We start from the raw sequence: 15,059 nt of genomic DNA on the forward strand, positions 1-15,059 counted from the left end.
TACTCTCATGCCTGTTGGCCTCCACCTTTGTGGCCTCGTGGAGAATAGTTGAGGTTCCAGAGGACTGGAGGGTGGCATCAGTGGTCCCAATCTTCAAAAAGGGGAGTAGAGGGAACATGGGGAATTACATGCCAGCTAGCCTTACATCCATTCTGGGAAAGATGATGGAGAGCTCATAATAGGGATTGCTCTAGAAACTCTGGATAGGGAAGGGAGGTTGGCAGCCACACAGCGCGGCTTCCACAAACACAGGTCCTGCCAGATGAACCTGTTTTTGTGGTGGGTAGACAGAGGGGATGCGGTGGGTGTGGTTTACCTGTATTTCAGCAAGGCCTTTGACAAAGTGCTGCATGACATCCTGGTTGAGAAATTGAGGAGATAAACCAATGCACTGTCCAATGGATTAGGGCATGGTTGGCAGACTGCAAGCAGAGAGTGACTATTACTGGGGAATCATTGGGATGGCAGCCAGTGATGAGCAGGGACCCCCAGGGCTCAGTCCTGGAACCGATCCTGTTCAATCTTTGCATCAATGACCTGGAAGAGGGGGTGACCAGTCTGCTGATCAAATTCACAGATGATAAATGGGGGTGATGGCCACAACTGAGGAGCACGTTCTCTGGATCCAGAAGGATCCAGGAAGTGGGCAGGGGACAACAGGATTGTGTTCAACATGGATAAGTGCAAGGTTTTGCACTTGGGACACAGGTACAGGTGTCCTAGGTACATGATGGGGGGCAGGTTGCGAAAGGGATCTCAGGGTACTAGTCGACAGCAGGCTGGACATGAGCCAGCAGCGTGATGCAGCACTTAAGGTAAATGCCGCCCTGGATGCATAGCCGGAAGAGTAGCTTCTAGATCAAGAGAAGTATAACTGCCACTCTTTATGACTTTGCTGCACCCACAACTGGTATATTGTGTTCAGTTCTGGGCAAGATAGCCAGGTTGGAATCAGTGCAGCGTAGGGCCACAAGGATGGTGGCCAGATTGTGGGGGAACCCATATGAGGTAAGACTGAGGGAATTGGCTCTTTTCAGCTTGGAGAAGAGGAGACCCTGAGCAGATCTGTTGGGGACATATAGTTATGTGAGGGGGTGTCAAGTAGAGGTGGGTCAAGGCCTCTTTTCCTCTGCAGAGGAGGACAGGACACATTCCATTGGGGCACAGTTCAAGGAACCAAGCTTCAGTTTGGATGCCAGGAAGTACTTCCTGACAGTTTAGGACCTTTAGGACATGGAATGGGCTTCCACGGGAGGTGGTTGAAGCCCCATCAGTGAGGATGTTCTAGGATAGGCTAGACATGCATATGGTAGGCATGTCATGAGCAGAGCCAGCTGGAGCTGGGGGTCAGACTAGATGACCCAGGAGACCTCTTCTGACTTGATTTGTTTCTATGATTCTAAAGAAACACCAAAAAACCTTGAAGGAAAAAAACAAGCATAACTTTGTGGTAGGAAACACCACAGGGTTTAAGCAACCAGGAATGCCTGTGATTCCAATGGATTCTGCGCCTCTTACTGTATCTGGGCTGCTTTCCATTTTGTTAGGATTGAAGAATTAACTACAATTATGAGCAAAATATTTCCCAGCCACAGTAGTGTGATGCCCTTCTTTAGAGCAGGTGGAAGTGTGGAGGAAAGATTGTTTTGCCTTGCTGGAATATTTCCTAGCCATTGGGAAGAAAGGAATCACCTTTCTTACCTCCTTAGATCACTGCTAATCCCTTGAACTGGAGATTACTGAATATGCGTAATCATAAGCTCGGTGCACAATCATTGTTTATGCTCAAAGTATGGTACAATCAGCTTGCAGTCCACAATGTACAGAGCAGGAATTTCCCTCCCCGCACCCCAGTTTGAATGTTTTAATACACCAAGCATCACACAGAGGCAGGATAGAAATAACAGTGCAATGCTAAGTTAATGGGGACTGATAAGGCATGAGAATCATAGAGAGAATGGCAATTCTTTTCTTTCTCTTTTCCAGTCCTGAAGGTTCATAACTTCTGCCATTTGTCACAGAACGACATAGCACTGGAGTGGATACACGAATCAAATATAGCAAGCCTGCAGAAGCTGTTCGTGATACAAAAGCACAGTTGGAGAACATTGTGGTAAGAACACATCAAAGGAACCACATAGCAGAATCAGCAGAGCTGAATCTTGGCTAGTGTTTGGCGTGATCCTCCATTTAAACTCTCTGGGACCTCAGGGTTAGTCCTTAACGTTTCTATAGTTAGGGTAGCATTTCCAAAAGAGAGCCTTTCTGGCTAAAGGGGCAGGATGGAAATCCAAGAAATAGTAAACAAAAGTAGAGCAGGCACAGTTTCCTCATGCATATGCCCTCCTCTTGAATGCTAGATGCCTCTTGAAGAGCTTCTAAAACATCATGAGGGTTTTCTTTGCAACTGCAGGACAGCCTCCCAGTCCTGTGCCCAAAGACCCATGAGATTCCCTAGTATTCTGCGGATGTATAAGAGTCCCAGAAAATGCTGAAATTATGAGCTTCTTTTATCCCTAGGTTTCTTTGTCAATATTTAATGTTTTAACCTTTAGGACACTTCAACTCAGCCAAAAAGACAGTAGCTTCTGAATTATGAGCTGATTCTTTCAGGGCAGTCCTAAGGTTTCTGAGAAAGTCTACAGCTTGAGGCAACCTTCTGCTAATAGTGGAACCCTTTTCCACCATCATGTTTTTGAGGGCTGTCGGACCAGTTACACTTAATGGGTCTTCAGCACCAGTTATGGGCTGTTTTTGCATATCATCCTCTTCCTCCGTATCATGACCACTAACTCAGTAGGGAGAAAGCCAGTGAGTAATCAGACATTGCTGTTGTTTTTGGCTTGAGGCAGAGTGAGGCACAGGTGAGGAAGAAGATTGAAATAGTGAAGAGGAGAAGGAAGTCCAAGGAGCTCTTGTAAGTGAGCCCCTGCTGGGATGAAGGTACATGGCAGGTGCCCAAACATGCCTGGCCTTGTGAGGGCACTGGCTTTGACAGAGGTTGGGAGCAAAAAGGAATGTGCAGGCGGCAGATTAAGGAAGGTTATGAATTTGCAGAATTCAAAGCTAGTATGATCTCAAATGGAAAAGTATCTATACCAGCTCTGGTGCTGGTGCCGCAAAAAAGAAAAAAGAAAAGACTCCATTCTTCTACCCTGAGCGACAAAACCCTGCAGGGAAGTCTTCCTCCCTAACTTCTGAAGGATTGCTCCGCCCATGCTATAAATTCAGTCAAACATCTCCTGTGAGTGAAAGGCACCCATTCCCAGAATGCCAGCTGTGTCTTTGCCAAATTTTCTGCTATAGCTTCGCTTCCTTCTAGTCAGCCACAACTATGGGCAGCTAACTCGAGGTATGATCTGATGAGAGATTTTTTGTCACATTGTGCATGACTTGCATTCTTTATGTGCCCTGTATATATATACGTGCATTCTATATGTGGAGGCAATCCCATATAAACAATTCCTGCAGAAACGCAAGGGCTAGGTGCTTCTGAGAGTGGGTCATTCTTAAATGCCATGGAGTCTGATAATAATAATTTTTGACAGTTTTCAGCATGCCTCTAATTTCAGTTCTGAACAATTGTTGCTTCAGGTCATTAGAAGTTTGGGAAACACCAATATAACTAGTGGGTGGAGGAGGGAATTCTTTAGTGGAAAAGAAAGATGTACCAAGGAAGTAACTGAAGCCCATTTCTTGCACAATGAGGTGAATGATGGCCATAGCCTTGATATAACACTAGTTCAGTTCAGAGACAAAAGGTGCAAAGTTAGGATATTTATTCAAAGATGTTTGCAATCTTCTACCTCTATGTTTGGAGTGCAGAAGCTGTGTTTGCTGTTCCAGTGCTCTTGTGCTGAGGGCCAAAGCATCAATAATACAAGGCAGGATAGCCCAAGCTATTTGAGGCAAAGAATAGGAGGTGTTTCCCCATAGTCTTTGTCTAGGAGCAACCTGGCCATTGAATCTCACTTCAGCGCTGGCAAAGGACACCTAAAGGGCAGCATTATAGCTCTCAGGGAGCCACATGAGCCCTGCCCTCCAGCGTCTTAACACTGGTCCCTGACTGCCAGCATCTGCCCTGAGACAGCTGCCCCTCTCTGCCTAATAGTAGGGTCAGCCCTGATGACTCTCTGGAGATGTTCCCAAGGGGCTCCATTGATCATGCAATTTCACCCTTATTTTGCCAACCAAGAACATAATTATGCAGGAGTGTAATTGCAGCAGACGTTTGTCAAGTCAGGATTTCATCTAAATTTGAACTGTTATGAGGGCCTGGTCATTAGAAAGGTGGAGAGCAAAGCTAACACATTAAGCATGAACTGGTGAGACATAAAATAGTACAGTTTTCTTCATTAATAGCCTTTGCTAAATTGGAGTACTGAGTACTGAATAGGAAAGCCAGTTAGTATGTCTTCCCCCGCACCCCAATGTGGCTGTGATACAAAGCCACTAAATTGCAGCCAAAGAGAAATTTATTAGCAATGAAGAAAGTACCCTTTTGTGCCCTGCCACACCTGTGAAATTAATCTCGTACTGCAAAAAGAAGGTAACAACTAATTGCCTAGAAATAGCACTTCTGTCTCTTATACATGCATACATTTCTGCAAACACTGCCAAAAATATGGTTATGGAACATTAGGGGAGGTTGTCAACCCATTAATTATACATGAAATTGCTAAAATGAACTGTAGTACTGATAGGACCCTTTCTTGGCACCTTCTGACACGGAGCCACAATCTAACCAATGGGCTTAAGAAGCACAGACCTGATGGAATCTTCCTGTCCATGCATATACCTATGTGGCACATTGGGAACGGCTATCTAGACAAGTGTCCAGTGCAGGAAGCTCTGTTTCATGCCCAACCTTTTCTAGAAGTGGATCTCGGGATTTTGTTCACTTGATACTCAATTAAAAAATAATGCTCCCTTTCTTTTGTGCTCAAAGGATTACGCTAGATATGACATCTGTGCCTTGTCTCTTCCTTAAAGTAGTCCAATACTTAGCACTACCAACAGGGCACATGAGAGCTGCATCTTTCTTTGTCAATTTTTATTATAACAGAATAGAACTTTTCAGATGTTTCTGGCAATGCCAGAAACTGTTTTGTAGGATCAAAACTGCTTTATCATCCAGGATCCTGGATTTAAGACACAGCAGGATGAATGTAAAATTGCATGCAGTCTTTGACTCTTAAAACCAAGGCAATACAAAGCTGCCTTGCTTGCTACCAGTTCACTGGGGGGAGTTGACCTGCAACTTCCAAATATATTGTGTGCTGCTACAATTGAGGGTAGGAGTCCCATGTTCTTACAATATATTTTCAGAAAACACTGATGTAATTTTACTGCTATACTTTGCTGCCAGTAACATGGGTGTCTCACACTGGTATTGCCTTCTGAGGCCCTGCATGGACTACATCAAGCCCATTTGGCTTAAGAGATAAAATTGACATGTGCCTTTGTGCCTATAGGTCATTTGTTTCCCCCAATGTTCTGCTATTAGAAGCCAAGACTTACACTGGAATCGTATGATGTCAGCCTTCCCCACTCTGGTATCTTGCAGGTTTGGCAGATTACCATTCTTGTCAGCCCAGCTTCTCTGACCAAGGTCAGGTATGAGAAGATTTGTTAACTGTTGGGCTGCTCAGGTTGGGAGAGGCTGCTCTTTACCATTAATGCATTTTTAGATTCAAAGCAGCATATGGCTGGTTACATTTAACGTACATTTCACCAGTACCACTGAAGCCCAGCGCATTGAGGCTGTTGCATAGGTTAACACATATGTTTCCTTTTAAAACTTAGAAAGCTTCTTTGTGTTCTGCTTCATTGCAGAAAGGAATTCTATATGATTCAATTTAAATTAAAGGACAGGAGAACTTATGCTTTAAAAAGTCGTTCAAAGTAACAGGTGAAATACTATAAATGGAAAGCAAAATAGCATCAGTCAGTAATTGCAAAGTTCAAAAGTTGGGCAGATTATGTGCTTGTTTCAATAAACAACAATTTAATGCTTGCTTCGCTCTCTCTCTCTGTGGATGGAAAGATTAGGACTGGCCAGTGAAATGTTGCATTCTTTAACATATTTCAGGGTTTCAGTAAAATTCAGCTGAATGTAAGTAATGGCAGACACTAAAATGGTACTTCACTGGATAATTCAAATACTCCATTCTGAAAGAAATATTGTTGCTGGGGTTTATTAAAACAGAAGCAAATTATACCTCGCTCACCTGATTACCTTAAACCCCTAAGCCTGGAAACAAAGTGAGATACATAATGCCACAACCACTCAAATATTAGTTCTTCTCATGAGTAGGCATCACTATATAGTCACTGAAGCTCTGGTATGTTAAGGGATATTGCAAGAATATCAGCCATTGCTTGGTTTGCTTAAGGTATCGTTACTGATACTGCACCATGGACTTTATTGAGCCATTAAAAATATACACAAAGGGACAATCTTTTCTCTTTTGGGAGTATTTTTTTTTCCAAAATTTGACTTTCTTCCAATTGAAGAACCCAGTTTCAAATGAGAAAAGGGCACTTGTTCCTACAGTAACTGTGCTTCTTGCTCAGTTTGTTCCAAGTACTGTATTCTCTCATATATGTATCAAAAGATATACAAGAATATATCTTTTGATTTTATACCATTGTTGCCATTATGTCTCCAAGTTGCTTGGTGAACTAAAATGTTCTTATTTAGGGGATGATAAAGATAATTAATTTGTTCTTTCAGATTCTATTTCTCCATAAAGTTCGGCAAGCTTCTTAAACTCTGGTCCCCAGTCACCAAGGTAATTATAATCCTGATCAGAATGTGTGGTAGCTGAATCCAAAGAGCTGATAGAACCAGCTTCTGACCTTTGGCCTTCATATGCATATGTCTGTAGTGAATCATAAGGGGGCACACTGGGATCCAGGTCTGCTTCTGCCAGTCTTTGCTTAATGAATTCATGGACATCTATGCTGTCAAGGCTAGATGAAGTGGGATGCCTGGGTGTGGGCTTTGTTTCAGGCCGAACATCTCTTCGATACTTCAGTTCTTCGGCAGCTGATGGGTTCCGCAAAGCAGTGATGTCAAAAGCCTCAGTGTCTTCCTCACCTCCACCCTCGTCATCATAGGTGACAACATTTTCCCGGACGTCCTCCTCCGAAATGATCAAAGGCTCCTTTTTGCTGCGTCTTAGAGTGATGAAAAGAACCACTATTGCTGATGGGAAAAATAAGGATATGAAATTAGTAGGACTGCTGGTGGGTTAATTCATTTTTGGTCAGTTAATTACCTCCCTTTAAGTAAATGTATCCTTCCTCCCTTCCTTCCCAGATGAATAGATTAAAATTGTGCCTCACCAACAAATTATAGTTTATGGATATACTCATTAAGATGATTAAAGATTACATCCCTAGATATTAGGCATATGAGTGAAAGGAAAGACAGATTGATTGGTACATTGGTGTCTGTCTGTCCTACAGAAATACCTGCTTTTAATGAATTATGATACATGGATATAAACCCACACTCTAATCATTTTCCCATGTGCTAGGAAGATGTAATTTGCCACATAAATAATTTGTTGAGAGATCATAAAGGGGGAAATCCAAATGTCCAGGTGATTTTTTTTAATAATTGAAGGAAGAACATATATCATAAAATATCAACATGAATATCAATCAACAGCCAGTGGTCCCAGATTCCATTGATTTCACTGGAATGACATTTTAATCCAGATTGGGGCATGAGAGATCAACTTAATGAGAAAGGGGGGAAAAAACTTTTGCTTTTCGTTTTTAACTTCATATGGATTGCTTCCTATCAGAAAACTGCAACAGCAATGGAAAATTTTCTCCAGTGAAGGGAGGCAAGACTGCTAATACAATTGTTTTAAAAATATTTCCATATATTGAATAAAACCTTAAAAGATTTTACTTTGAAGATAATTGATCTATGGCTCATTGAGTTGGATCCAAACTTATGGTGTGTCCTGTGGGAATACCTATAACCCCCGGAGTCTGAAACTCATGGCCATCCAAGGCAGGGGGAGCATCAAAGGAGATTTCCTCCCTTCCATTCCTCCTGCTCTGCATTTTTTGCGACTCAGACATTTTCATTTCCCTAGTGATGGCACTTCAGAAGGAGAGAGAAGAATGCTGGCTGCTCCAGTCTCATTCCCTTCCCACCCCACCCCGCCCTTCTCCGTCCCACTCCTTTGCTCTTCTAGGTTCTCTCTGATCCTCAGAGAGCAGCTGGTACAGTCCTTTCCAAGCTAGCTGTGAGGGGCTATGGAGGAGACTGGATCTCCAGTGCTCAGCTCCGGAGTCAGTGTTGCACCCAGTGTCAGATTTGGGAATTCAAACTATCTGATTCCCCCGGTCCCCCTGAGGATGACTAGGGGCCTTCATGTTTGGAGTAGAGCAAATCATGACTAAGTTGTCTCACAGACTTCAGTGGGTCTCCTCCTAGTGTTCTTAAGTCCAGAATTGCATATAAATCCCATTGTGTGCAAAGTTTCTTCTTCAGAAAGGACTTTATTCTGAAGCCCTGTTTGGTCTCTGTGTGCACATTGTGTGACAGTATGAATGAGCTGAACCTCAGCCAAATGAGAATATTAGCTAATGGGTACTATTCAAATTAGTCTAGGCATATAATGTGCGCAGAAAGAAATAGTTTCCCAAGGACACTTATCTAATGGAACCATCTCTTGTCTCTTTTGTCCCTCTCCCCTCCCAATTACACTCTGTGCTGTTATCAGTCCCTCCCACAGAGATAATTAGCAAATGGCTTTCATACACTCCTGATAGTGCCTGTGGTAGAGGAATCTCTTTCAAACCACCTCTCCTCATCTCTTCTTTTTCTCACTTCCCCCAGTAGTTCTGGACATGCAACTTGAGTTGGTGGTTTCCTGAAACCTGACCAAATTACCTGGGTAGATCGACAATGCTAATTACTGAGTGGCCAGTGCAAAATTAATTCCACTGAATGCCAGTAGTTCAGCCATCTGCTATAAAGGCTTCTGAGCTCTACTAATTTTAGTTTGAGCCTTTTAAAGAGAAAATAGAAAGATCAAAGCTTTATATTTCTAATCACCTCCTATCACAAGTGATTCTTAGTTTGGAGTAGCATTGCATTTAAAAGGCACCATGGTGCTGCAATCAGCTGAGGGCTACGGGAAGGACACGGATCTTTAATGCTGAGAGAGGCTCACCCAAGAGAATGATGACACACAGCAGGATGGCAATTAAGGCTCCTGTGCTCAGTCCAGCAGAGGAGAGAAACGCTTCTGCATGGCAGGTCCGTACCCGTCCATCCCTTTCGCAGGCACATACTCGTATCACAAGGGTGCTGCTGCTGCTAAGAGAAGGGACCCCTCCATCCGAGATCAAAATTGGCAGGTAATACACATCCTGGGTGGTTCGACTAAATCGCCGCCGCCGCGTCAGAATATTGGCTGTGTTATCTACAGGAGCAAGAAGCGGGTTGGTAGTCTTAATAAAGATCATGCTGTTTTTATTTCTGTTTCTCTCTTCCATTTTGGTCATCCATGAAGATAGCTTGATAGCTCACATAGCAAACTGAGGTAATTCTGGGGTCTGTTTCAGTGTCAGTGTTCCACCAGCTCAGACAGATTCATAAAACCCCGCTCCACTAGGCTCTCTTCCCTGTAACTATTCCTAGCTATGTCCTAAGGCATCAGGCTGGGAACATGGGATGCTCCAGCGTGGACATGTTGTAAGAATCACCATGCCAGCCAACAAATGCATTATGAATGCCCTTCGTTGCATCAATACTAAGGTATATTGTAAAACTCATGGTCCACAGGCAAAGTGGCCACAGGCTCCTCTGTGGAGACCACTGGAGACCAACTCCTCTTAAGTGTTTTGTGTGGGCCACCATGACTCCTGCTACCAGCATCTTACTGCTTAATATATTACACTGTTGATGTTGTTGAAGCAAAAGATTCTGTGTACCCCACTAGAGAGCCATTGATTTCTAGGTGATGCTGCAGGCCAGGCCAGGCCATCTCCTGGGAGACATTTTACAGCTCTTGTGGAAGGACCCTATGACTCTCTGATGGTTAGGGTTATTATTACTGTTGCTGCTAAGAGGAGGATGCAGAGGGTTTTTTGTTCGTTTGTTTGTTAAGTGTGTGCAAACCAAATTGATGCTGGAGATAAAAGGGAATTTAACATCAATTTGCATCAATTTAATGACATAACCATGGAAAATAAAAGGGATGGTGGAAGGAATGTTTGGACAGCAATTGGAAATTATGGCCAAAGTGTCCAATCCTCTGATAACAGGGCTAGTAGCTATTGATAGCCTCTTCCTTTCCGAATCTGTCCAATCCACCTTCCAAATTGGTGTCCATCATACTTCTTGTGGTGGTGAATTCCCTAGTTTAACTCCATGTTGTGTGAAGAAGTACTTCCTTTTATTTGTCCCAAATCTCCCACCAATCAGCTTCGTGGGATGACTAGTTCTAGTACTATGGAAGAGAAAGAAAAATGTTTCGCTTTGCCCTTTCTCCATACCATGCACAATCCTGAACATCTCAATCATGTCTCCCTTTAACCACCCTTTTTTCTAAGCTGAACAATGCCATTCCTACCATTGGTATTCCTCTCATCCCAGTAGCCATTCCTTTCCCCTCTGTCCCTGCCACTTCATCTGGATGGGGGCGGGGATGACGCACCCAAGGCTCCACAGCAGCTGGGGCTGCCTCAACAGGCTTGCGTGCAACTGTGGAGGAGGGACATCGCACTGCTCTCTGACTTGCTGAGTGCGTTTGTCTCTAATCGTAGCTTCTCAAACATTATAAATTGACCACTGTTTCGATGGTTGCTTTAGAAATGCCAAATTGTGCATAATAAAAGATGTACCACCCAATACAATTGCTTAAGGAGGTCTTTATGCAAGAACTAGAGACATGAGAAACAAAACGATGAAGAAACATTCATCATTTATGTTAAATGATCAGTAAGCTTCACTGGTTTTTTTCTTAACCTGTGACCCAATGTGCAGCAGCTGAGATAAAAAAGTAAATTCGAGAATGGGGATCATTAGTAAAGGGACCACAAATAAATCTGCCAATATACAAATACAATGTGCAAATCAGCCACATTGGGAATACCATGTATCATTCTGGATGCCACACCTCCAGCTTGATAGAACAAAGCATGCTGGATCATATCAAAACTATATCGATACAGTTCCTACCAGAATGTCTATGGGGAGCCTAGAAGCAGGATATGAATACAGTGTTACTTTCCCACTTGTATTCTCCAGTAACTGCTACTGAAAGTCATCTCTCCCTTGCTACTGCTGGCCATATATAGCCATCATGATTAGTAGCCACTGATAGTTTTATCATCCATGAATTTCTGCAGGTCCCTTTATAGATGCACATGGTTATGACCATCACAACTATGCTTTCTCAGAAGTACTTCCTTGCATCTGTCTGAATTCTCTCATGTTTCAGCTTCACTGGCTGACCCTTAGTTCTACCTCTATCACCTTTCTCCACCCTATGCCTAATTTTATATGCCACTATCATTTCCCCCACTCCTGTTTCACCATTTTTTTAAAGCAGAAAAACCACCAAACACACCTTGGTGCTTCAGCATTTTGCTCATTTTATTGTCTTTTCCTGCCTGTTTTTCCAGCTCTGTGATATCCTGTTTTTCAGATGCAATGATTACAGCTGTGCACATACTGCAAAGCTGTTAAAGGGGAAGCAAAGAGAACCTAAACAATCCCTCCCTTAGGAAAGGTGACAATTTAGGGGAATACTTAGATTAACAAAATGGTGAATAAATGGGGATATAACAGAGATGTATAAAGTAGATCTGGTATGAAGAGTGTATGTGGAGAACAGCCTTTCCCACTCTCATAAAGTTAGAATCCAGGGTCACCCAATGAAGCAGAATGGTGGGAAATTTAGGACGGAAAGAAGAAAGTACAAAGTGTACAGTTAAACTATGGAATTTGCTGCCACATGATGTAACAGCCATTCTTAAAGACAATGGCTTTAAAAGGGGATTGTACAAAAGCACAGCAGATAATGAACTCACTGACTAATAGTTATGATCGCTGTATAACCTGTTCCAGAAGTAATTTAGTACTAGTGGATGAGGGCATGCTATTGTCCACCAGACCAGAATACTTAATATGATTTTGAGATGGAAAATGAAATCAGGGAAGCTTCCCCATGAGGAAGTATAATAATAGGTGGCTTGAATTAGCCTCCTGTTGAAGGCATACATATATGTTCTAGTCATGACAACAAGGTTAGGGACATGATCCAGCAGCTCCATACTCTGATATATAACGCTCCAACGTCAAAGGCTTCCATGCATCCAATGTCCATAATGAGATGTGGAAGTCACAGGGGCAAGAGAAACTCCACAGTCACCATGCTTCACTCAATGCAATTTATCTAGATGGCCATTTTTGGGTGACTAGCTAAACCACTGGGGATGGAAAGGGAGGGCACCAAAGGAAAATTGCATAGTTAGGTGACCTGAGGCCCTTCCTCTCCCCATCTCCAGTATGCCCCTTACAACTCTCACCAAGATGTATTTCTGCTCTCGGAGAGGCAACTCTTCAGCATCTCCCCACATCAGCTGTGGAGCAGCGGAGCATGGGTTTGGCCTTCAAAGTCCCACCTCTGAAAAACGCTCTAGCCTCCAGGCAATGTCAGCAGGCCCTAAGACAGATCCCTAAAGTTCTCAGTTCCTGGGAGATGGTTGAAGCCCCATCACTGAGGGTGTTCAAGGATAGGCTGGACATGCACATGGTAGGCATGTCATGAGCAGAGTTGGCTGGAGCCGGGGGTCAGACTAGGTGGCCCAGGGGGCACCTTCTGACTTACTCTGTTTCTAAACCATTGTGTCTGGGACATTTGGCCATGAAACTAACCAGATGGGAGAGATCAATGGAGTTAATCCTAAGTCGTGCTTTCCAGGACCTAATGTGAGATGGTAGCATTGTCAAACCAACTGGAAACAGTGAGCACAGTGCTGTAGCTTTAAGTGGGAACTTGCCAAGGAAGTCCAACACAGCCACATTAAACATCAAAAGAGGAAATTTCTCTAAAATGAAGCAACTGTTGAAAGGAATTGAAAGGTGGAGTCAAAACAGTCGAGTCTCCTCAAAATGCTTGGAGATTACTCATATCCACAATAATAGCTAAGATATAATATATATCACAGATAAGGAAAGGTAGCACCAACTACAAGGTAAAAACACTTTATGAGTGGAGTCAAGAAAGTTATTAGAGAACAGAAAGTTCCTTCAGAAAATGGAAGTCCTGTACAAAGGAGAACAAAAATCGACACAAACACACTCAAAGAAAATGAGGGAAGAGGTGCAAATGAGTTTGAAGAGCATGTTGCTAACAACATTAAGACCAACCATAAATCCTTCTTTCAATATATCAGGAGAAAGAAAACAGCTAGGGAGCACAGTTAGACCACTGGTGGGATCTGAGTCAGCTGGTGGGATTTGACAAGAGATTTTGGAGTTGTGGTGGCCAGCTCAATGAAAATGTCAGCTTCCTAAAACTGAAAAGGAAGAGAAAAAAAGGGCAAATTCTGTACTAGGCCTAACTGAGAAGGGAACGAGAAAGGACAGCGTCAATATCAAATCTATGCTTTAACTGCACTTTGAATACCACGTACAGTTTGGGTCACCCATAAAAAAGGATATTGTAGATCTGCAAAAAGGCAGAGAAAGGCCAGTAAAATGATGAAGGGGCAGGAGAAGCTCCTGAATGAGGAAAGGTTACAGATGTGGGATGTTGAGCTTAGTAAAATGCAAGCTAGAGAAGACAACAATAGAGGTGCATTTTTTTGCCCCCTGTCTCATACTAGTAGAATCCAGGGTTATTCAATGAAACTGGTAGGAGATTCAGGATAGATAAAATGAAATGCTTCTTAACACAGAACATAATTAAACGACTCATAATTCACTGCCACAGGAAGCAGTGATGGCCACCAAACTGGATGGCTTTGAAAAGGGATTGCAGAAGTTCATGGAGAGGAAAGCTACCTATTGCTGGCTATTGCTACATTCGTCATCAGAGGCAGTATGCTTGCATATGCCAGCTACTGAGGGGCTTGGGTAGAGGGACCTCGTGCACTTAGAGTTAAACAACAAAATTTGCTACTGCAAGATGCAGTGATTGTTCCCAGTTTGGATGACTTTAAAGGGGGACTGGACAAATTAAAGGGGATAAGGTTATCAGTGCCTACTATGACTGTATACTACTTCACTGTTTGCTGGGAAACTTTCTTGGAAGGGGGCTGCTGCATGCAAGTCCTGTTTTGGGGTTTCCCTGAGGTATCTGGGTAAACACTGTGGAGCAGTGATATATAGCAGGGTTCTTCTTCTGTTATTGTTACATAACTGAAAGTCTATTTAATCCCAATATCACATTTTGAAGTGTTTTACCAACTGTGTGAGGGTTAATACATGTGTGTTGCAGTTTGCAACACATAACAGGGTTATATTAAAAGAAAACAGGAATGAGGCCCAGTCAAGTGCGCAAGCAAACCTTTCACACTATCAATTTGCCTGGACCGGTATGCCTGGCTTTCTCCTTAAATCTGGCCAGGAAAGTATAACCCCTTCTCTCTCCTTTTGACAAAGAAGGGCCATTCTGGTGTGTTTGGACATGGGAACCCTGACAAAAAGGCAGACTTTAAAAGAAAAGACACAGAGTTGTGCTTTGCAGATTTTTTAAAACATAAGAATGCTTAGATTCACAAACAGAGCATGAGTATCAGTCCAACAATGATGAAATAATTTAACCACAGAAGATTATCTGCAAAGCAGCAAAAAGTGGGGAGGGGATTGAAATGTGAGTGCAGATACAAAATAAAGGAGCAGATAAAAGCAAAAAAGGGAAAAAATAGTATTTTGAAGATTAAAACCCAAGCTGGGGAAAAATAGAAAAGTACAAAGCTGGAAAGAATGCAAAAACAAACCATAAAAACTGAGTTTGAGACAAGATGAAATAAAATCTCAAAGATGCAAGTTGGCAACTGTAACAGAATAATGG

General features: G+C 42.8%; 1 protein-coding gene across 3 annotated transcripts in view; it reads right to left on the minus strand.

The window, feature by feature from the left end:
- Positions 1–6,719: 6,719 nt before the first annotated feature.
- LOC123021652 (cadherin-18) overlaps positions 6,720–15,059 on the minus strand; it is a 211,271-nt gene continuing 202,931 nt past the window's right edge. Inside the window, exons 10-11 of one of the 3 annotated variants that reach the window (XM_044426624.1) lie at positions 9,204–9,455; positions 6,720–7,204 (exon numbers count right to left, since the gene is read on the minus strand). In XM_044426624.1, the coding sequence (XP_044282559.1) occupies positions 6,720–7,204; positions 9,204–9,455 (737 nt within the window). Of the gene's footprint in view, positions 7,211–9,203; positions 9,456–15,059 lie in introns of those variants that run through there. The other 2 variants (XM_044426623.1, XM_044426625.1) reach the window with 2 other exon arrangements.

The sequence above is a fragment of the Varanus komodoensis genome, unplaced genomic scaffold (assembly GCF_004798865.1).
Source record: "Varanus komodoensis strain SLA01 unplaced genomic scaffold, ASM479886v1 scaffold17, whole genome shotgun sequence".
NCBI classification, from domain to species: domain Eukaryota; kingdom Metazoa; phylum Chordata; class Lepidosauria; order Squamata; family Varanidae; genus Varanus; species Varanus komodoensis.